General features: G+C 34.9%; 2 protein-coding genes across 2 annotated transcripts in view; both read left to right on the forward strand.

The window, feature by feature from the left end:
* LOC149801727 (UPF0235 protein C15orf40 homolog) overlaps positions 1–23,218 on the forward strand; it is a 44,372-nt gene extending 21,154 nt beyond the window's left edge. Inside the window, exons 4-5 of the mRNA XM_089956038.1 lie at positions 12,153–12,280; positions 21,088–23,218. Coding sequence (XP_089812164.1) covers positions 12,153–12,280; positions 21,088–21,174 — 215 coding nt within the window. The 3' untranslated portion in view covers positions 21,175–23,218. The remainder of the gene's footprint in view (positions 1–12,152; positions 12,281–21,087) is intronic.
* LOC149801728 (U7 snRNA-associated Sm-like protein LSm10) lies at positions 21,422–21,826 on the forward strand. The gene has a single exon (XM_089956839.1). The coding sequence runs from the start codon at positions 21,422–21,424 to the stop codon at positions 21,824–21,826; it is 405 nt and encodes a 134-aa protein (XP_089812965.1).
* Positions 23,219–25,521: the final 2,303 nt, after the last annotated feature.

Consider the following 25,521-nt stretch of genomic DNA (forward strand, 5'->3'; position numbering starts at 1 on the left):
AGCTACACTGACATATACATGTACTCTAGATCCCACCAATATTTCTATTTGAATCAGATAGTTTAGGTTATTAATTCTTCAGAGAGTATTTTCCATGATGCTATAATACATGAGCCTGCTTTCCATATGGAAAAAAGTGCTTATGGATTCAAGTTGCGACTTTATTCCATATGGAATTTTCACTTGCTGTGAAGTACTTATGGAATTGATATGAAATAGTCTGATTCCATAAGTTTTTCAGTTCATATCTCTTCCATATGGATTCCTGAAGTATTCCATATGGAATCCATGACAAATTTCTGTATGGGTGGTCATTTGGGAGTCATTGAAACCTGTCACAAGATCTACAGCATTTTTATTGGCCTAAAATTAAGAGTGATGTTTCTAACTACTGTAGATCTTGTCATACTTGTCAAATGGTCAGAAAACCTAAACAGAAGGTACCTAAAGCTAATTTAGGAAGGCAGTTGAATTTAATCTCAGTAGTTCACACTGGAGTACTTTATTCCAATGGAGACACCCATACCATATTTGGTAACTTTCTAGGCTTTTTGATCAGAAACATTTAGCACCCATAACAGTTAAACTTATCATTCCACCATCCAATAGCGTAGACAAGAGGACATTGCACAAAACAAAGACCTGTTTGATATTCTATTCATTTGGATTTCACCTGGCCAATGGCATTGGACCCTTGCCCAAGTGGACTCTTTATGGTGATTAACACCAACTGAACTGCTCATAAGAGCTTAATTAGTTTTTTTATCATACAAGTCCTGCTTACATCGCCATTTTTTAGCTAAAACGTATTATGAATGGGTAAGTATTCATAAAGAAACATTATTTTACTAGAAATGTTTGCAGAAAGTCATCCAAGATCCATGTAAGTTCTCACATTGTTTGAAGATAGATGCTCACATACAAACTAATTACCTCGCACAACATAACCATCAGTATGGTTTGTTTTCTTTGCGTTAATTTCATGCACAAAACTAATAACCTATAAGCACTACAGCAGCTCTTCTTTATGTTTGTTTTCTTTCCCGTTTCATTGACAATAAACAGTGTACCAGGGGAAAAGTGAAAAAGTGTTTATTTTATTGAATGAGCATATTGTTGACACATACTGTGTAACCTCAGGCTATTCTAATGTTTGATTCTCATAAAAGAAAAAACTGTGATCATAAAAAGTAGAATTTGTTAACTAATCAATACAGCTAGTATCAAATTTATTCATTCATCTGTTTATTGTCTTCAGTTCCTTGTGTTTGTCAGATCACCTAAGTAGAGATTATTTGTTAGAAGGGAGAGAGTGCTTGAAATAAGTTTGGTTGTTTAAAATGGACATTGGTCTTTCTCCAAACTACTTACAAAGATAAATTCAATCTTTTGTTAGTAATAATGAGACTTACAACACTCAGTCATTCAGCTTCCTTTCTGTAGAACTACCTTGTATCAAATTAATTCCTGCCGTTTACAATTCAACAGTGTAATGCATTTCCAAAAAAAATTTTAAGTAACCCGTCTATATAAAATTTCAAAACTTAACCTGAACTGGGAAAAACATATTGCCCTTATGCATTCTAACACTGCTGGTTAGATGTTCCAAGTCCGGCATACTCCATGGGGAACCATTTATTATTAAACCATGTTTCCAACAGTAGGTACTGTACATGCAGATATATTGAAACAGCTGATTGACCCTTTCTATCAGAATATCAACAATATGTGCTTTTCACTTTACCATTTCAACTTACAGTTAAGACATTCTTACTGGGCAATTCCTTGTACTCTGATGAAGTTAATGCACATATAATTATCGCTGTGCAGACCATCCTAAAATCATGATAAAGTATTTCAAATTAATATATGGATCACAAACAGTGTACGAGTGAGTGTCCGAACTTCACAATATTAGATCATGTGGATAGCGATAAGATAATATCATTGGTTGCTGATGAATATGTCATGGTTGTGTATACCAAACAACGGCTAAATTGTTTTGTCCATATACTGTCTTATTTTTTATCCATTAGTGGTACATAAATACTGTACATCAATTATATACCCGTATATCTATATCACCAAGTAAACTTGAGCATCAGATGAAACTAAAGTTTTTTTCTGTTCATTTTCTGATCGCATAGTGCAGAAAAATTAGAAGATTCTGCTCTGAAGTATTTCTGGTTCATTAACTGTTTTTATTAAAGTTCCTCTCTCTTGGAGTGGCTGAGTGGCCTAAAGTGCTTGACTTGACTGATCACTGCCATCTCACTTCTGTCAACTTGACCTGTCTGAAAAAATCTTGGCAGTATCTTTCTGTGGGTTGGTGGTTCTTCATGAGGTTTTCCCAGGTTCTTCTTCCACTGTATATAACCCATCATATGCAGAAAAATGGCAGTATGCCCACAACAACATCTCTCTCTCTCTCATAATGTGTTCAAACTGAAGACTGAAAATGTAAGTGGTAAGAAAATGCATAATATACTAAACATTATAGCATCATAGAAGAGAAAGAATGAAAATGGTATTCTATTTTTGTAGGATAATAATAATTTAGGAGGATAAAAAGGAGCCAGTAGTAGGGTACATATAGAGACAATACATCCATGCAGAAGGTCTTACATTTTATGGAAATTAAAGTCTCTGAACATCTTAGATTCAATAGCTTTCTACATTATTAATCATTTCTGCAGTAAGTTGAGTTCAGATAAATTACAGACAATTTTCAAACTTCCATTGTTAATTGCTGGACCATAATTGGGGGTTATAAATAAAATGCACTCTGTCCGATGGCTTTGTGTACCGCCTAATGTTATGCATATTTAATTTGAATTGTTTGTTAGTTTTTTTTATTCATTATATGCTATGGATAATTGTACTTGACCGTGTCTAAAATCAAGTTCATTTTCTACCTGACCTGAATCATTGATTTTGGTTTTGTAAACATGCTTATCTCAATCTGAGCCCAGAACATTGGAAATTCCCCATGAAACGCCTGGTCTATGCATTGATTACCATGTTTTATATTATAATTTTAGTAACAGACTTTTTAATTATAACTACGATTCTGTCTTGTAAGCATTTGGAACCTGCCAGAATCAAATTTTCCCTTAGGTAATAGCTAAAAAAACAAAAATGATCATTGTGACCTAAGGTCAAGTGGAGGACTATATAATTTTGTGTATCTAGAAATTATCCATTCATGCAGTAAGATCTGAGCATAATCACTTGCATTATTGCTGTGTCCAGTATTTAATTTGGACTGGAATTTATTTTTTCAAATTATTTAATTCAAGTTATTCTTCTTTAGAAATACAATGTCCTCAAAAATAACATTCTTGGAAATGGAGACTTGGATTCATAGTAAAATTTCAAATAAGTATATATTCTTGCATTCTATTGTTGTGATCCAACAAAAGACTGTTGGAACATCACCACAACATGGGCCACCACAAGCACATTAACACTTCCGGTGCTGGATTTATTTGGGAATACCACTAAAGTTTATTTAGAATTTTGATCATCAGGACTTGTGTTAGAAATTCTAGGATTATTTGGGATTTATTTTGCAATACCCTATGTTCTTTTTCCATTTTTTTCACCTTGTATTATTGGGAAATAGATTATTTGTTTGAATTTTACAAATCCTGTTGCTTCTCATTCTTTTCTATTACTTATTTTAAGACCATATAATTGTAAAAGCCTTGATTTCTTCTAGAATATCTGCTAATGTCAAATCTCTTTTAGGTTGAGACCATTTAATTTTCTATGGGGGTTGGTGGTGGTTAAATTCTTGAAGGTAAATGTCTTGCTCTGTTTCCTTAATTTACTTGAAGCAAATTTATCTTGTCATGAAAGAAAAATAGTATCACCATCAGAAGGAACATTCTAGCCCCATAAATTAAATATCCAGTCCCTTACAGTACACATCCAGACAGAATTGAACTAGTTTAAAGTTGTGTATATTCAGCCTCATGATCGCACCATTACTGATTAAGGACTAAGCATGTGATTTGCATTTCATTGTAAATTCAGTGTTTTGGGGGAGGGTATGTCTTAAAAACAGAAGTTGTTGTCATTTGGAATTTAAGTGTCCATATCTCAGAGGATTACTTTTCCTTTGTAACAATAAGATAAATTCATGCCGTTCAAGACAAGCTCAACAAGGTGTTGCTCTCATCAAGTCAGAGTGTATGTTTGTTCAGGTTTCATTGAATAAAGTAAAAACAGAAAATTGTTGTAAAAGAAGTTGTCAACCTTGTTTAAATATTGAAAGTATGAATTAAAGACTTTTTAAATTATTCTTTTAATGTCTGTACATATGATTGAAATAAATAACTGATTCTTCATATAGTATTTGATTGTAAATCACTCTTGACATCTCAGTCTTTCAATGGGTGGTCTTCATCCACTGGTTGATGAAATGACACTCAGTAATATTGACCTACCCCTCCAACGTGGAGTTGTTAATGTCATGCCTGCCAAGTCATAGTGGTAGTTTGTAGGTAGTCCAACATACCTATCTGACCTCACCAATGTGTACACACCAGCAAGGTACTTACGCTCCTCTTCTGACAATCGTATACTCATTATTCCCACTATGAAAACAAAGTGATATGGGCAACGTTCTTGTGCATACCAAGGCCCAGCAACGTGGAACGAATTGTCCACTGAACTTGGACAGAAAGAGACAGTGATCCCATTCAAGAGTGCTCTTAAAACTCACATATTTCGACTGCAAGAACAAACTTAAAGACCTACCTTAAATATTCTCAGCATGTTTTTTTCTTTCTTCTATGTTTTCTAATTTCATGGTGTTTGTGTTTGTAATCATATCATTATATGTTTTTTATCTTATAGGTGTTGTCTAATGTTGTAAAGCGCTTAGAGCTTCTAAAGATTAGGCGCTATACAACGTCCTCATTATTATTATTATTATTTATCCCTCCATACAGAGCATTACTGTGAAGTGAAAATGGTGAGGACTAAATCACCCACTACAGTGTATGTGGATTTTAAAAATCACATGAGCTGTACTGTAACAGTTTGTATCACATTGATTCCATGACATGCATGTGATTTTTAAATGAAAATATTAAATGTTTCAGAGTATTTGTTGTTAATATGTAATTGCTATTCATGTATGTGATCCCAATCAAGAAATGCCATCCCTCTATTAAATTTGCTTTCCTGTTGCAGAAGAGGTGGCATTAAAATAAGAGGGGGACCACTGCATTAGTACACCTTAACCTATGACATTGAAAGGTTTTGACCCTGAAGCACAAGGCCAAAGTCCAGAATCATTTTCTGAAGCATAACATTAAATAATATTAGTATCACAGAATTGACAAGATTTTTGTCTAATCTCAGTATTAATAGTAGTTTTGCATTTCTTTTATATAAATTATCTTTTTTAGGTCTTTTCGCAATGAAAATGTTTACAGGGACATAACTCCAATTTTACCTAATTGGACATAATTAATAATACATGTCAGTCATTTTGCTTTTGGTGTAATCATTACGCTCTTTTTTCAGCAAATTATGTTTCCGTGAGACTGCATATGGATTAAGCTTTTTTATGACATTAAAAAATATCTAAAAAATTAAACATTGTTTTGTCATTTTGTTATCATCTATTTAATTCCAATCATAAATTTGAGAATATTCTGAAAAGACTTCTGCATAAGAATAGCGTAAGAGTGCTTTCCTTATATGCTATTTATAGTAACAGTATATGACCCCTTTTCAAGAAAACAGACGGATTTCTTCAAAAAAGTGCACTTTGCCTAACAGATTCATTTTATTGGTAAGTTAGCTAGTGAACCAGCCTATATGTTTAAAGAAAATGGTGCCCGAAATGTTAAGTGAAACGCACCATGGTGTGAGTTGTGGATGTTATATAAAGGATAATGATAAAGCAGATGGATTTATGACAGATATGTTAAAGCAGATGGATCTTTTCAAACTTCAAAACATGTCAGATTAGTAAACATGACAAATCAACACTGCTTTACAAACTTGTAAAAATGAATATGAAGTGTAATATGATACAGCAATCTGAGCACCTGACCATGATCATTACAGAATTTCTGTTCAAGATCATTCAGCAAAAGTTACACATGCAGACTAGTTGAAGTGAGTGCTGAATATAAAAAAATGTTTTGAGTTTGTATTATGATTCTAATCCATATGGATTTTGCCCTTTGTGACAAGAATTATGACCAGCTGCTGAGCCAGGTTAGTTGTAAAAATGCATCTTTTTCATATGTGCTGTAATTCTGACATGTAATATAGAGATTGCACTTTTTACACTTAAATTATGCTTTTTTGCCACTTAGAATAGCAATTATTAGGCTTATACCTCTCTGGTGGTTGGCATGTATGGATTATACTTAGAGTGGTTGGCATGTATGGATTATACTTAGAGTGGATACCTCCCTTGTTATTGTTTAACAGCTTTCTTGCATCATGTCAGTACAAAATGGTCATAAAGGTTATTGTTTAAATATTTTGTACCATAATGTTGTATTCAGTTTCATGTTAAAAGAAAATGAAGAGACAAGACCAGTATATTTAAAATTCAGACTATATGTTGTAAGAGGAATATCTTTATTTGCCCTAAAAAAAATAACATAATTATCAGTATTTCATTTTGCTGTGGTTTCACTATATTTTATGGTCACCACTTCTACTGGATTTCTTGGTTGCTTCAAACCATAAAGTTAACCCACCCACCCCCAAAGTAAGCTTCATGTAATGCATCCCCACCCCCATTGTCTGATACATTCCTAGTGATCAAGCATTTCTTAGCTATTTCATAATTTAAATTAATAAATGTAATAATATATCTTTCGCAATTGTTTGTTTTACTGTTGTCCATTTTGACAAAATAGTTATAAAGCCGTTTATATTGTTTCTATGAACAAATTCATGTATGTATGAGTTATCCAGTATATGTCTTTTTAAATAGTGTATGCTTAGTAAAGGTAGAGAGAAAAGAGAAGCTACTAGTATTACCGAAAATGAAAGATAAAATAATGAAATGGTGTATGAAAATTAGATTGAATACTTATTTACATCAATCAATCGATCATTCAAGTTTTAAAAATACTTGTGTGACAAATTGGATATACTTTATTCTCGTCAAGTTGTGAAGGAATAATCTACATAAAATGTAGATCGAATGCAGATATGTACACTTTTAATCTTAGGTGGCAAATCTTTCATGTTGGAATTTAAATCCTACCTGAAAACACATCTCATTTTATCCACACATTATTTAATCCAAAGGACAAAAAAAAAACTCAGTGATACTAAAATTATTCATTTAAGTACAAGTTTTAATTAAACACTAGGTATGCAATTCACTAATTTCAGGACAGTACTCAAGCTCACACTTTGCCTATTTTTGGACAAAACCACTGAACCAACAATGTGTCAGTCAAGTCTCCTGATATTCATGTTGAGCCCATGTTAGTGGAAAGGGAGACATAGCAGTCATTTTTCCAGTGCCAGTGGCATGCACAGTTTGTTACTGTTTTGTTCAAGTTTTTCATTAGCATATATTTCCAGAACATCATTTAGTCTCACCATCCTTGGCATGAATCATCATGAAGACAATTCATTCTGTAACATGCTTCTTTTCCCCTTTCACTTGAGGTCAAGGTCTCATTCATAGAACATTTGCATGAAGATTTTATCATTTGGTTTCATTTTCTAAACCTGCTTATGGATTTAGTTAATTATTTGGGATGAATTATTAGAAAGTTAAGACATTTCATTGTCATTGACTCACTAAATTTGGCTTGGGGTTAAGATCACAGTCATAGATAATTTGTAATTAGGTTTTGGTTAAAGGTTTTTCCTTTGCTTATATTTCAAAAAACCATAATGGATTGTTCTAGTACTTGGGATTAATCAAACTTAATCTTTATTGAGGAGCACCCTAATGGATTTATCTTTTCATGCATAGTATTATGTAAATGTTGAAGGGTGAGGGGAGTCAGTAGTTTGCAAACCGTGGAGCAAAGTTTCATCAGAAGATTGGAAGGGGTAGCGTAACAACAGATCCTATTGTCAGTTGCATGTGTAAAACATTTTTCATGCCCACTTAGAACGTATGTGGCTATATGGTGGGAATCTCAATAGTTTCCAAGTATTGACTCAGGGGCTAAGTCCCTGGGTGTCAGGATAAGCCCAGGAGTTAGTGTTAGTTAGAACCTATTGATATCTGCACCATATAGCCACAAAAAAACTTGACAAGTTTTTGTTCAAGTTTATTTGTGGCTATATGGTGCAGATATCAATAGGTGCTGTGTTGAGACCCAGGGGCTATGTTTTTTTGGTGTAGGGAAAGATCCTAGGCTGAGATTGATGGGTCCCAGTCCATTATATATTGACTAAGGGTGAAACGGTACACCTGTGCCATGTATTGATACAATTCAGGATATGCAGCCTGTGATATGATACATATCAATACATGTATGAGCTTGATAGTCTTTCCATCTTTGGAAGGTAGCTGGTGCCCTTTCATGTATGTTGACATTCTTGGTTGTATTTCCAGTATGCATACTACAGATAGACATAGTTATCATATATTTATATATACTGTAATTATCATTTATGAGAAGATAACAATAGTACTTTCAAAGAGACCACCTGTTGGTTGCAGTGAGTTTTATCCAATATTTAAGGCCATTTAATGGTGGCTCCATTTAACTCCCTTTGTTTTGTACAGCATTAATCATTTGAAAACTTCTTATTACCAATTTCGTGTCTCAGTTACATATGGAAGACATTCCGATGTTATCTTCAAAACAGAAGAAATAATGCAAATTCCTCGTGTAAAGAAAATCTCATCTAGAATGAATTGGGGCATACGAATACCGACAAAATTTATCACATTTTACTTCTTGCAGATGTGCTGGTAAATCTTTTTTATGCTGACTGGTATCACTACTAATGTAAAAAGTACAATGAAAACAGACAGATATCTTGCAGGTGTAAATGTGTTATGGTAAACTAATAAAAAAAGAAGTCATTTTTATTAAGTCATACTTTACAACTGTTATAGCTGCTAATGAGCTGATAATTGACATCACTTTTATTCTGAAATGAAGCCCTATACTGTCCAAAGCTTAAATCAATCAACTTTATTTATACAGCCATCAACAAACTGATTGTTACATACAATTGGTAAACAAGAAAGATACTTAATGACACACTTAATGTATTAACCATATGAAAAGTGTGGATGATACTGCAGTGTGTTATTTTAATTATTAACACTTTCACCTGTTGGTATTAAAAACAGACATTGTTTATACAATCGTTGCTTACAATATGGTCATGCTACTTGAAGTTTTCCCTCACACATGACACATGTGATAAATTTATTATTTTAATGTGCCACTAGAATTTGACCAATCAGATATTGATAAGATGACACACCTCCAAATTGGTGTAGGTGAATCTGTTATCTGACTGATTGTATTATCATACACCATTCTTTGAATTTTCATATTTTGGAAAAATTGTTTCTGGATTATCAAGGCAAGTTTTATTACAAATTTACTTTTTGGTCTCCAATTTTGATTTCTGGATCCAGAACACAGGTTTCTTGAATAGCAAAGCAGATTAATGTTTAGCAATTCTGTTCCCATTTAACATCATCCAGATAGAGAGGTTTAAAGATTAATGAGGTTCAGAGTCCAGATTAATGAGGTTCCTCTGTATGTCATCAACACACACACACACACATACACATGCACACTTGCAAAATCGAAACTACTTGAGACATTTTATTAAACAAATGCGCAAAGTTTCTCTCATTGTGCATGGTACAGATAAGTGATGTGCAATTGGAAACAAAATTACTTGCTCAAATAAGCCTCTAGAAATTTACTGGAAATCAAATTTGAATAGAAGAAAATAAAATATTTAGTACACTTTAAAAGAAATAACTGGCAGACTTATCATTATCAACACACATACACACATGTCCACACACAGTTACAACCAAACAAGACCATAAATGCAAACAAAATACACACAATTTTTTGTCTTGTACATGTATCATTTGTGTTCATCTTTATACTCATTAGAGACAGGATGGTAATGTTGTTCAAACTTCTTCTGAAGATCTCGGCACTGAAAAGGAAACTTTTGAATCTGCCCCAAATAAAGGTGGTATTACCATATTTCATGTTTTTTTTCATACATGAAATTTTTTAAAATTCTTTTCAGAGTATGAAAAATTATATGTAAAATGTTATTATTATTTTGGAGTAATGACCATATATGAAAAGTAAAGGGTTCAAACGTAAACAAGGTTTATGTGAAACATGATGCTTGGCAACCTAACAGCACTGATGTAAGAAAAATAAACATTGCTTTGTCTAATGTTGCTTTCAGCTAAACTAGTTTCTTTTTTTAAGTACTCAAGTGCATTATAAATTACTTTGTGTGTGTGTGTATGATTGGGGGAGCAATAATAACAAGGGTACTATTATATTCCATTGGGAATTAAAACTTGAATAAATTGTTTTTGCTGTAATTATGGGAGCCATTGTCACTGGGCCACATGGTTATGCAGATGTATCGTACATGCTAATTAAATACACTTTGACTTTTAGTTTGGTCTTTTCCAATAAATACTGGATTGAAGACAAGATTCACCTCAACAGATCAAATTAGTGAAGATTTTTGTAGGGAAATGAGGCTACCCATGGGGTATTGAAAATATGTCAGACAAGCCCAATAGCTCAAGAACAGCATTAATGTACTGATAGTTGTGCTGAAGCCAAGTTGATAAAAATGGAATGTCTAATAAATTTAATAAGACTATATATATATATATATATATATATATATATATATATAGAGAGAGAGAGAGAGAGAGAGAGAGATGGATAGATATATACATGGTTGTTTTGTATATCTAAATGATGCATCAGTAGTTTTTCGAAGCCATTTGAAACCTGAAATTCACTAATAATGCAAATAAAAAAATATATGGTGAAATACAGTCTGCATGATTATAAATGATGATGATTATTATATTTTGTTAATTTCTTGTTTAACTGTTCAATGCCTCGGTTAAGAACTTACCTAAAGTTAATCACTATTCATAACTTGTATAGAACATTTTTTGTATGAAAAATAAGAGGATTTGACCAAAAAAATGTGAAATTTTGTGTACAAAAAATGAATATGATACATTTAATTTAATTATTATATTCTTAGCTTGATGGTGTACAAAAAATTAAAGGGTACAAAAAATAACATGAAATCTGGTACTATGATGACAGACATTATATCCTCCAGAGAGACTAAATGTTAATAATCTGGTATTTGCAATATGAACAAAGCATAAAATATTCCCCCATGCTGGTGTGTCTCACAAAGTCAGACACTGCAGACCAGGAGTTCTGAAATTTAGTTTTGCTGGGCTTTGCTCTCTTTGTTGATGGCGTATTCTTCCCAGAATCACAACTGCATTTCAGCAATTTGCCTTAAAAAATTAATCACACTCCCACACTGTCCCAAACTCTATCAATCCAACTAAGAGTCAAGTCTGACATAACACAAATGTTACCATTAATATTGGCTGAAATATTCTCATTCAGAACAGAGAAGCATAAGAGTTTTTGTTTCCTCAGTACTCATCTCTGATTAACCAAACTTCAGAATAAATGGACTGATGCACCTGTGTACTTTACATATCCAAATTAGCCTGATTGGCTTGCCCACTGCAAAGTTGTAATGGATAGCCAAAATATAATTACCTTAAATATTGTCAGTTAAGTAATCTGTGGTAGTTGTTTGTCTCGGACCGCCTTAACCATTTAATTGTCTCCATGACAGTTAATTGTATGAACTCACCAGCAGTAATAGTTTTCCATTTATATCAAGTGTAAAGCTGTGCAGATCATGGTGGTTTATTGTCGATGAGCTGCAGCTTACATACATATATCACAGTATCAAGAGAGATTTCTCTCTCTTTTTGTAAGATTTCTTTGAAATGATGTTTTAATTAACATGACCATGCTGTGATTGGGATTTAAAAATCATTTTTTTCACTTAATCTCTCAATATCTGGCAGGCATGGCAGCAGCAGCAACCAATTTCCTGTTAATTTGTTCTTTCAGATATTAGCGAGGAACAGGTTGGTATTCAGATTTCAGCTCCCCCAGTGGATGGTGAGGCAAATGCTGAACTGGTGAAATACCTGTCCAAAGTATTGGGGGTCAAGAAGTCTGACATTACTTTAGACAAGGTATGTAATAACAATGACTCTCTAAAGTTTCTGTTCTCTCATAATACTTTGTTTAACATTTGTTTTGTCTAGATTTGCAAAAAGTAAGGCATAGCTATCACTTCAAGCAGCATTAGTGGCATTGTCCTCATCAACATCAAGATACTGGGTCATTGGCATTGTCCTTATCAACATCAAGATACTGGGTCAATTGCATTGTCCTCATCAACATCAAGATACTGGGTCAATGGCATTGTCCTCATCAACATCAAGATACTGGGTCATTGGCATTGTCCTCATCAGTATCAAGATACTGGGTCAATGGCATTGTCCTCATCAGCATCAAGAAACTGGTTTAATGGCATTGTCCTTATCAACATCAAGATACTGGGTCAATGGCATTGTCCTCATCAACATCAAGATACTGGGTCAATGGCATTGTCCATATCAACATCAAGATACTGGTTCAGTGGCATTGTCATTTTCAGCATCAAAAGTATGGGTCAGTGGCATTGTCCTCATCAACATCGGAATACTGGGTCAGTGGTATTGTCCTCATCGACTGCTCCAGTGGCCTAGTGGTTAGAGTGTCCTCCTCAGAAGTAGAAGGTCATGGGTTCGAACCCTGACCAAGTCATACCAAAGACTTACAAAATTTTTATTAACAGCTGCCTTGCTTGGCACTCAGCATTAAGTGGTTAGTGTTAATACTTGTCAGCCTGGTGTCAGGATAATGTGACTGTTTGTGACATCATGCTACATGTCTGCGGCATGATGCCCCAGTGCTAGACATCACTATAAACTGCCACACTGCTGACATTGTAGCGATATGACTGAAAAAATTGTTAAAGCTACGTTAAAAATCCTAATCACACACACACACGTATTGTCCTCATCAAAATCAAGATACTATGTCATGGCATTGTCCTCATCAACATCAAGATACTAAGTCAATATGGATTGTTTTCATCAACATCAAGATACTAGTTCAGTGGCATTGTCCTCATCAACATCAAGATACTATGTCATGGCATTGTCCTCATCAACATCAAGATACTAAGTCAATATGGATTGTTTTCATCAACATCAAGATACTAGTTCAGTGGCATTGTCCTCATCAACATCAAGATGCTATGTCATGGCATTGTCCTCATCAACATCAAGATGCTATGTCATGGCATTGTCCTAATCAACATCAAGATACTGTGTCAATGGGATTGTCCTCATCAACATCAAGATACTGTGTCAATGGGATTGTCCGCATCAACATAAAGATACTGGTTCACTGACATTGTCCTCATCAACATCAGTATACTGGGTCAATGACATTGTCATCATCAGCATCAAGATACTGGGTCAGTGGCATTGTCCTCACCAACATCTAGATACTGGGTCAGTGACACTGTCATCATCAACATCAGTATACTGGGTCAGTGGCATTGTCCTCATCAACATCAAGATACTGGTTCAATGGTATTGTCATCATCAACATCGAGATACTATGTCATGGAATTGTCCTAATCAACATAAAGATACTGGGTCAGTAGCATTGTCCTCATCATCATCAAGATACTGGGTCAGTAGCATTGTCCTCATCATCATCAAGATACTGGGTCAGTAGCATTGTCCTCATCATCATCAAGATACTGGGTCATAGCATTGTCCTCATCAACATCAAGATACTGTGTCAATGGGATTGTCCTCATCAACATCAAGATACTGGTTCAGTGGCATTGTCCACATCAGCATCAAGATACTGGTTGATTGACATTGTCCTCATCAACATCAGTATACTGGGTCAATGACATTGTCATCATCAACATCAAGATACTGGGTCAGTGGCATTGTCCTCACCAACATCTAGATACTGGGTCAGTGACATTGTCGTCATCAACATCAGTATACTGGGTCAGTGGCATTGTCCTCATCAACATCAAGATACTGGTTCAATGGTATTGTCATCATCAACATCGAGATACTATGTCATGGAATTGTCCTAATCAACATAAAGATACTGGGTCAGTAGCATTGTCCTCATCATCATCAAGATACTGGGTCAGTAGCATTGTCCTCATCATCATCAAGATACTGGGTCAGTAGCATTGTCCTCATCATCATCAATATACTGGGTCATAGCATTGTCCTCATCAGCATGAAGATACTGGGTCATAGCATTGTCCTCATCATCATCAAGATACTGGGTCAGTAGCATTGTCCTCATCAGCATCAAGATACTGGGTCATAGCATTGTCCTCATCAACATCAAGATACTGGGTCAATGGCATTGTCATCATCATCATCAAGATACTGGGTCAGTAGCATTGTCCTAATCAACATCAAGATACTGGGTCAATGGCATTATCATCAGCATCAAGATACTGGTTCAATGGCATTATCATCAGCATCAAGATACTGGTTCAATGGCATTGTCCTCGTCGGCATCAAGATACTGGGTCAATGGCATTGTTATCATCATCAAGATACTGGGTCATAGCATTGTCCTTATCAACATCAAGATACTGGGTCAATGGCATTGTCCTCATCAACATCAAGATACTGGTTCAATGGTATTGTCATCATCAACATCAAGATACTGGTTCAGTGGCATTGTCCGCATCAACATAAAGATACTGGTTCACTGACATTGTCCTCATCAACATCAGTATACTGGGTCAATGACATTGTCATCATCAACATCAAGATACTGGGTCAGTGGCATTGTCCTCATCAACATCTAGATACTGGGTCAGTGACATTGTCATCATCAACATCAGTATACTGGGTCAGTGGCATTGTCCTCATCAACATCAAGATACTGGTTCAATGGTATTCTCATCATCAACATCGAGATACTATGTCATGGAATTGTCCTAATCATCATGAAGATACTGGGTCAGTAGCATTGTCCTCATCATCATCAAGATACTGGGTCATAGCATTGTCCTTTTCAACATCAAGATACTGGGTCAATGGTATTGTCCTCATCAACATCAAGATACTGGTTCAATGGTATTGTCATCATCAACATCAAGATACTGGTTCAGTGGCATTGTCCACATCAGCATCAAGATACTGGTTGATTGACATTGTCCTCATCAACATCAGTATACTGGGTCAATGACATTGTCCTCACCAACATCTAGATACTGGGTCAGTGACATTGTCATCAACATCACTATACTGGGTCAGTGGCATTGTCCTCATCAACATAAAGATACTGGTTCAATGGTATTGTCATCATCAACATCGAGATACTATGTCATGGAATTGTCCTAATCAACATCAAGATACTGGGTCAGTGGCATTGTCCTCATCATCATCAAGATACTGGGTCACAGCATTGTCCTCATCAGCATCAAGATACTGGGTCATAGCATTGTCCTCATCAACATCAAGATACTGGGTCAATGGCATTGTCATCATCAACATCGAGATACTATGTCATGGAATTGTCCTAATCAACATCAAGATACTGGGTCAGTGGCATTGTCCACATCAGCATCAAGATACTGGTCATAGCATTGTCCTCATCATCATCAAGATACTGGGTCATAGCATTGTCCTCATCAACATCAAGATACTGGGTCAATGGCATTGTCATCATCATCATCAAGATACTATGTCAGTAGCATTGTCCTAATCAACATCAGGATACTGGTTCAATGGCATTGTCCTCATTGGCATCAAAATACTGGGTCAGTGGCATTGTCATCATCAGGATCAAGATACTGGGTCAATCGCATTGTCCTCATCAACATCAAGATACTGAGTCAGTGGCATTGTCCTCATCATCATCAAGATACTGGGTCATAGCATTGTCCTTATCAACATCAAGATACTGGGTCATAGCATTGTCCTTATCAACATGGGGCCCCGAGGGGCCGAGTGGTCTAAAGCGCTCTCCGTTACGGATCACTGCCATCTCACCTATGTTTGTGTGGGTTTGAGTCTAGGATTCAGCTAATGTGGGTATGTGAGAAAGCTTGCCAGTAGCTTCTCGTGGGTCGGTGGTTCTTTCCGGGATTTTCCTGGGTTCTTCCTCCACCATTAATACTGGCCGCCATGTATAGCCTTTTGTGTGCTGAAAAATGGCGTTAAACCCTACAACACCAACAACACCTTATCACCATCAAGATACTATGTCATGGCATTGTCATTATCAACATCAAAATACTGGGTCAGATTTAATAAAAGTCTTGTACAGTAAATACTGGCTTTTAATTAGGATCCAACTGCAAACTGCATAGATCCAGATCTGCTGTCAAATAATGCACTGGCAGATTTGGGGTTTATGCAGTTTGTTAAGATGATCAGTAGAACAAAATGGAGACAGTGATGTACCAATGCATCATGCAATGACAGATCAGGGTCTGTATTGTTTACATTTCATAATAGTGAAGATGGAGAAAAAAATAAAACAGATCTTACAGAAATTACATATATATCGCAGAATATTTTGTCAAATCTCTGTCTGATACTCTAGAACTATTTCCAGTATGGTTCGCAGGTGAGACAAATAGAATCTTTCATATATAATAATGTAGGGTAGGAAAAGTTTGATCCTGACAGTGGTATTTCCATACCATCACCAATGTACAATAAAGCATTATTTTTTAAACATTCCTGAATGAAAAATGAGGGTCCAAACCAAATGTTACTATTGATGTCATCATAAAACAGAAAAACATCCATAGAAAATGTCTTTACCTTCAGGTAGAGCATATATAGTTAGGTTTACTCTCAATAATCCTGTGTGAACTCAGATGATATATAAAGAGATATGATCATTCAAAGAATTGTAATGAAGATGGCTTGTGCACCAGTACAAATGTGACAAGATAAAGTCCAGTCTTATTCCTATAATTAAATGAGTCACACAAAAATAACAATATAGTCTTCAAATCTACTTTAATATCTGGTTTATTTTCCTTTTGTAGAATATAATGAGAAGATGATTGTTTAAAGAATAGCACTCACATGAATGGTTTAAAGAATAGCACTTACAAGAATGGTTTAAAGAATAGCACTCACATGAATGGTTTAAAGAATAGCACTCACAAGAATGGTTTAAAGAATAGCACTCACAAGAATGGTTTAAAGAATAGCACTCACAAGAATGGCTTTTTCAACTTGTAGTTAGGTCTGTTCCATTAAAACATACATGGAACCCAGGGAAGGCACTTTTAAAGTGGGTACCCACCCATAGATGCAATTTAGAATTGTCTATTCCTTTTAATATGAACTCTGTGAAATCAAAGTATCCTGGCACATGTTTTTTTTTTCAACTGCCTTCCCTGGGTACCATATATATTTAAATGGAACAGCACTTAGGTCATTCAGTGTAAAACAATATACAGTGTGACCCCGCTATAGCACGCTCCGTTATAACACGAATTTGGATATAACACGGTCGTGGTGTGGCTCCCAAAATTTCATATATAGTGTGACCCCGCTATAGCGTGCTCCATTATAACATGATGTGGTGTGGCTCCTGAAATTTCATATACATGTACACACAACAATTCTTTCTTAAAAGTACGAAAAAAAACCCGTAAAAACTTCATTATCATTTTGGGGAAGATATCGTGTATGAATAATACAAGACGATCGTGGCGTGGCTCCTGAAATTTTGTATGTATTTTTCTCATACACGAAAAAGTAGTTTTTTCTTCTTAAAAGTACGAAAAATAATGCACAAAAGGTTTATTCTGGGATCGCGTAGGTCTTCGCCAATGTCGCAAATTTGGATTGTTTTTCCTTATTGGCGACAAAATATACCATGTGGTGATTTTTTTTTTTTTGGCGATATTGTTTCTGTTTAAACTTTTATATACAACCATTGGTTTGGAGTGCAGAAATTCAGAGGCCCCATGAAAGGAAGCCGCAAACTGGATATAAAATGCACTGAAATGTATCTATTGTTACATAAACAAAATTTTTGTCCATATTGACAAACCATCTAAACAGTGCATTGTTATATTATAATCCACTTATCATGACATCTAGCATGAGTACTGTATATTGTGAAATATCCGCTTTTTTGCTGTTGATATTTCTGATAACAGAGATCAACCGGACGAGGTATTATCTCGTAATCTATTTTTATCGGATTTTTGGCCGCTCGCTAGTAATTAATATATTTACAAAGACTGATATTTATATGTGGATGGTAAGTAAAATTCCTCTTCTTTTCACTCAGAATTAAATCCTTCAGAACACTCACATTTTCTGTAATAATCCCTGTCATCAAACCAGAACACGTGTGTCTCTATCGTCCGTTGACCCTTTGTTAATTTTCAGACGCATGCGTGGAAGGCAGCATCATGCTGCCACCACAAACGTAAAAAAAATTAAAAATTAAAAATAAAAACTACATCTTACCTATTGGTTTATTCAGTAGGCATGGAGGGACACTAATTAGTATAGTTCAAATGACGGCCAATTCCTTTTTAAAAATGTACCCAGATAAAAATAGTTTGCTGAAATTTCAAAGGAAACAGATTACCTTTGAAGCACCGATTGTTATGAAAATGTGCAAAAAAAAAAAAAAATCGGTCTCAATCATGCAATACAATTATTTGATGTTGCCGCCACAACCAGAAATGGGCATTTGCTTGGTTCTCCAAAGCTGGCCTTTCGCGGTGACTTCAATGACGCATGCACCCTTCATCAAAGAAAGCCGACTACAATCTTCAATAAAAACAAAGAACTTATCTTCAAAGGAAGTCAGTACCAAACTTAAATAAAAGTAATGGAATCTGATGGATTTTTGCATTTTCAAACGCGACCGGAATACATTAACTGTGCCGTGAAAGTTTCCTTTTTGCAGGGAAAAAGTGTATGCTTATGAACACTAGCAATGGTGGCTTAAAACGCAAACTAATTTTTACCGACTTGGGACGTACTGAAAAGTAAATGTGCTTTGTCATTCGTTACGTGATTGTGTAATGTTTTTCTACTGAATTCAGACCAATATGACCTGTGACAAAGTTATTGAATATTTTAAATATGTGTGTGCTTATTTTCGATGGAATCCCATGTATTGTGGATTCAATGTATATGATGAGATTCGCAGGTGAGTACACTGTGTTGATACTCCATTCATGCTATACATTAGACATGTATATATAAACAGTATTCACGTATATATACCAATTCGTGGTTCTCTAAATAAAGTCAGCTATTATATATGCCTTGAAGTCTGTTTTCACTACAGGTGTATTTCTCATTTAATATGCATCAATTTAAGATGATAACTATGCTGATGAGGCATGTATTTTACCACCCGCATTTATTACATACCCCACACCCACACACACATAACACAATTTTTTGGGGTACATGCATCATTTTCTTCAGCTAACTGACCTGGTTGCTTATAACATGGTCGAGTTCTATGGCTTCCAACTACCGTGTTCTTGTGGGGTCACACTGTATTACTGGTCCACTAACTTGAATCACTTCAAATTTTAGGATGTAAATATTTATGGTTTTATCTTGTTTATTGTGATGAAGTGATGATATCAGGGCTCTCGCCCAGTTTGTGTGTGCTGTAACTGTAGTAGGTCATGTGATCAAAGACAGCGGCCACTTGATCAAGATATATTCCCATGACTATTCTACACAAGAAAACAAGATCATATGCATAGTAATGTGAGATAGCAACACATACGAGGTTACAAGATCATACTTTGTTGACTGTTTGATTCACTAATCAATATTTCAGTTATGAAAGTGAAAATGTCATACGGAACATATCGTTTATGATGATATCTCTCCCCAACACAAATCAAACAGTTTTATTTGATAGATAACTTAAAATACAAGGATTATTGATTCAAAAGGTCATAGAACATGAACCTTTTTGGGTGCCTATCAGATCTACTCATTTTACATCTATCTTGATTATTGACAGATTGTAATGTGAGGATAATAGAATCCATTATATGCACTGGTGTGGGATAGGGAAGTTCTACCTGAGGATTAAAATTTGACAGCTAGTAAAAAATGTCCACATAGAAGCATCTAACACCTGTTGAAGCATGATTTTGAATGTTTCTTTATTATAAAAAGACAAAACCATAAACCAATGGATGATACAGTTACCTTATGCTTCATTCATATTAGGGCTGTTGTTGTAAAATGTACTTGGGACACTAAAAAACACGTAAAAATGGCCAGTAGTCACTCATAGATGCCATTTAGAATTCTGTATTGTTTTCCTATGAAATCCTTGAGTAATCACATGGCCCTGACGTATACTCATAAAAAAGTACTTTCCCTGGCTGCAGTATGTTTATGGTATTCAGATGTCATGCTAACTCAAGCTGAACAATAATGAACTTCTCTGTGGTTCACTTTTGTCATCTTGATACTTGTCATTAATTATCAAGGTGCAGAAATGTAAAGTCGAAGGAAAACACAGCAGAAAGGGATAATTGGATTATTTCATATTTGTTTGGATTATAGTTAGGTACTTTATTGGCATGTTGGAACAAATGTCAGCATGTTGAATTTAGAAGTAAACAAGTATTTGTGAGATTACTATCTGTAAACCCCATTATGTGTCCACTCATTTGGTTAATTTTCAAGACTGTGCAATAATATACAAGCGGCTCACTGCATTGAATGGTACCCACCCTAGAGAGATACTTTTGAAAATAAATTTGCTGATGCCAAGGGATTCTAGCCAAATAAAATAGGTGGTCACTGGTTGGGGGTGGCTGTTAAAAAGAGGGACTAGTGTAGCATCAATTTTCATTGTTTGTTGGAATGGTTGGTTTTGGTTCAACTTACGTCAATGCAAGAATTCTTTCTTGTTTTTTCAGGGTTCAAAATCAAGGAACAAAGATGTTCTAGCTTCTGGATTAACAGTACAGGAGGTCATGGATAAATTAAGAAAGGAAATGGAGTGACCAATTTCTATAAAACAAATCAGACTATACATATTTGAAAAAAACTTGTGATGATTTAACATTTTATCGGTGTTGTTTGTTTACATAAAGTATCGGTAAGTAGAATAACATGAATGTGTTATGTGGTACAAACTGAATGAGATGTGAACTTTGCTATCACTCATTTATAACTTAAGTGGAGTATAGTACACAAGTGAGAACAGTTTCCATGGAAACGAGCAGAGAAAAGCACTTTATTCTAAATACAATGACATGCCTTATTAAAGCATGTGAAGGTTATGAGGTCAAAGTCGATCTTAGAAACAATAGTGAGATAAATGGCCTTATTAATCATGTTGATGGTTTCATGAATATATCCATGTCAGATGTGACCTTGAAAACCAATGTAGGTCATTTAATAAGGTTCGAACAATTTTTTGTCAAAGGTCGACAGATTAGGTATGTCCATATTCCTGATGAAATTGATATGCGGAAAGGAATGGAAGGTGTTTTGAAAACATTCTGTATGGTGAGGGCACAACAAAGAATTTCAAAAAGCATTCGTCATGCAGCATGGAACAAATTGGCCAGAAAAGAAGATGAGATTGTAAGAATAGAGAAGTTAAAGGAGAGACAAGTGACTGAAACATTGACTCAAGAGGGAGAAAAATGAGGGCATTATGACTTTCACTTTAAGACTACATTTATAACAGGAGGACCAATTTAAAACGAACCCAGAGAAACCACTGACATTTCTTAAAAATCATATTTTCTTATTACCAGGGACTTTAGATGGCTTACACAGTCACCTGGATGTAAGAAAAGGTACTTTGATTATAAACAGCTCCCATATGAACATTTTTGGGTGGTATATTTAATCCTTATGAGATGATTCTAATTGTAATGGCTTTGCAATGTACCACTTCTAGAAATTGGATAGAATTCTTGTTGAAAGGAAAACTTTTACTGGTGATCATCTTAAAGTTCAGATACATTATTATTATTTTTTAAACTAAAAACATTTTAGAAATATGAATATTTCAGTACAGAAAATAAGCTTGAAAAGAGAAAAAAACAGTCTAAAAGTTTGAAGTTAAATAACCATTGGCTGTTAGGCCTCCATTACAAATGTCTTTTCATTCACATTCACTTTTTAGGATACCATAGTTATAATACATCTGCAGTTTTATCATAGATTCACTGAAGGAAGGAACAACAGAAGATGCCAATTATTTTGATATATAATTTAATATCCCCATGCTTCCCAGGATAATATACACCACCACAACCATCATAGACCTGCCAGCCCTTACAATTTTGCAATAAAGCTTATGAAATTACCCATAAGATATGGACTTAGGGCATAAATGCAAAAGCTACAAAAAGATGTGTGTTGCAATAAAATCAAGATAATTAGCTCGTCCATGTTTGATTTGGATCCAGATTTTGTGTTAGATTTAGTGAAGTTAGTCAGGGAACATAATATTTGCTGTCACTGCATCAGTTTCAAATACTGACATTTTTAAATATTTGTTTTCCAACTTTACAATAGCAGTACATGATATTTTGTTACACCTTTCTGCAAACTGTTCAAACTTATGGATAAAATTAACTGCCTTACTGAGATGGCCTTATTAGGGTTGGCAGGTCTTCTATCACCATCCTACTGATCCATCATCTGTGCATCTGCCTGTCTGTATCTTGGCTTCCACCCTTGGGTGGTTAAATGTGCAAGATTTGTAATTAGAATGATGTACAAATAGGGTTGTGAGTGGAGTGGGGTAAAAAAAGCATCAGGATTTATTTTCTCTGGTGAGTCATGGAAGTTGTTCTGGTTTACAATTTCCCTTTTAATTTCCATTTTTTCCAGAGAGTCATAATAGCAATGATTTCTTATGCAGTTAAAACACAGTTAGGTGTTTTTTGTTGTATCATTGAGTTCATATTAGTAAAATGTATTATAATAAGGTACTACTGTCTTTAACTCTGTAAATTTCAAAATGTATTTGAAGTTTGTGTTATATTTGGTTATGATATACTTGACAGAAATAAAATATTAGACTTTTCTGTATTTTACGTTTTTTTCTTGGACAAGCATAAATCACCATGACAAGAGTTCCCATTTACACTGTTTTATCAAGAAGGGATTTCTTCTTTGTCAAGGAGGCTTTGTCCTCACCATTTTTTTAGGGAAAGATTTTTCTGGGGGGACAAATCCTTGAAAGTTAATGAGAGCATTTTACCGCCTCTTTGTCCCAATGACATGGGAGGTGTCACTTTGTGGAATTCAAAATAGGTGTTTACATTTCTAAGGGTGTGACTGGTTTTCAGGTTCAAGATAAATTTTAAAGTGGAGATAAAGGAGCTCTTAGAAATGTAGATACAGTTATCTTCATTCAGTTCTGAAATGATGACTACATCGCTTTCAGTTACAGTCAAACCTGTCAACAGCAGCTACCAATGGGGAAAGGCAAAAATTGCAATTGTGCCCTCTGTACATAGGTTCATCCTTTAAAATTTGTTTTTGAACAAATGCCATATACCAAATATTATTATTATTATTATTATTATTACATTATCAATATTTGTTTTAAGTGCATTGTTGAACAAAATAGTAAAATATACTTATATGTTGTTGGCTCCCAAATTTATGTTCCACACATTACTGTATTCTGCTCATTTCAATCCATCCAGTAAATTAAATCATCACTGACTTAAAATAATTGGTGATCTTAGTTTGTTTTCTGCACCATGACCGAACAAGTTTTAGTAGTGACATGTATATTTAATTTATTTTGTGTGCTTGGCTTTTGTGCATGGTTGAGGATAATGTTCTGGCCAATTGTCATTTTATTAAAATGATTTTACTTTAATTTGAATTCAACACCTAAACATGTTTACAAATTTAGTAGGTTCTGGAAGTGACCTTGTTTACGAATTTGAAGGAATTTTCCATTTGAAATCACACACATCCAGGCATTTTTTGCACCATTGGTCCAGAGATAGTCTTTTATAAAGAACTGAGTAAACTGTTATTCATTCCTGTTTTAATATCAGTCTGTGGAATCACTTAGTTGTGTTCAGATATAGTTTGAGAGGAATCATTTATATTCATTGGAATTACAAAGTACCTACTGACATTTTGAACTTTAAAAAAACTGCTTTGGGATTATTGAGGATTCATTCAAAGACATTCTAGATTATTTCATTGTGCATCAAGGCTGTTGATACCTCAGCACATTCAGGTTTATTGAATTCATTCAGAACATTTGGTTCTTTTGGACTTGTGTTAGAACATTAATGGATGTTTGGAATTTAATTCACATTTCTGTTAGTTCCTCTTAAATGTTTACTTTTTATTCTAGTGAAATAACTTGTTTGTTGACTTTTACTAAACCTAATGGTTTTGCTTCTTTCCATTAGAGTTTTGTAACACTTACAGCTTACACATGACTGTAAAATAGAGGACTGATTCTTTTGTGAGCCAACTTGTACACTTAGAAACAGCTAGCTGCTCATGCTTAAAAAATACATGGATAAGCCAGTTGTTCAACTCAGGGATCAAAAGACAGACAGCTTATGTGAGAAGCCTAAGATGAATAGAAAATGGAAAGAAGCCATATTTATAGGTTACTGCATTCGTATGAGAAAATATTGTAATAAAGTTGGAGTACGCGCATTTGGTTATAGCGCCCAGTTTTAAGGAATTCTTAGATTTGTGAGATTACTTGTGTGATTATTGGAATTCGGCGCAATGGAAATATCTTTAGCCCGAAATAATTAGCCAATTACTAGGAGCAAACGTCACAGTAAAGTGTTAGTGAGTTTCCATGATGCCACGACGTCGGGCTGAATTCAGGTCAAAACCAAATGACTGTCCATGAGTAAGATAGTCCATATTAAAATCTAATGGTGCACGTTGGTGGTGTGACTGCATTGGCAGTATTTACGGTAGGAAACCGATAAATTACACAAAGGAATAAATAAGAAGGGACTCCGCAGATACTGTTATGCCACCATGGTGGTAAATGTGATGCAGCTATATTGGCGGAATGTGCCTGGAAAGCATACATTGACTGGCCTAAGGTGGCGGAGTTAAAATAGTTCCCAGTGTTAGGGGGTACTCGTATAGTTTCTACGGCGTGAACAGCTTGCGGTACGGAAACCCGATGAAGATAAACCATGCAGATGTGCGATTGATAGATATTTGGCAGGTTGTTTTATCTGTGGTCTTGCATTAGAGTCAAAGTTATGATTAGAATGGACACGTCGAGCTTTCTAATTTACAACTGAAGTTGTATGGAAGTCTTTGGAAAGTTTGGGTAAACTTATGAATTCTAGCGATAATCGCGCCATGGTTTGACAACC

This window comes from Sinohyriopsis cumingii, chromosome 4, assembly GCF_028554795.1.
Source record: "Sinohyriopsis cumingii isolate HCF-2022 chromosome 4, ASM2855479v2, whole genome shotgun sequence".
Taxonomy (NCBI): domain Eukaryota; kingdom Metazoa; phylum Mollusca; class Bivalvia; order Unionida; family Unionidae; genus Sinohyriopsis; species Sinohyriopsis cumingii.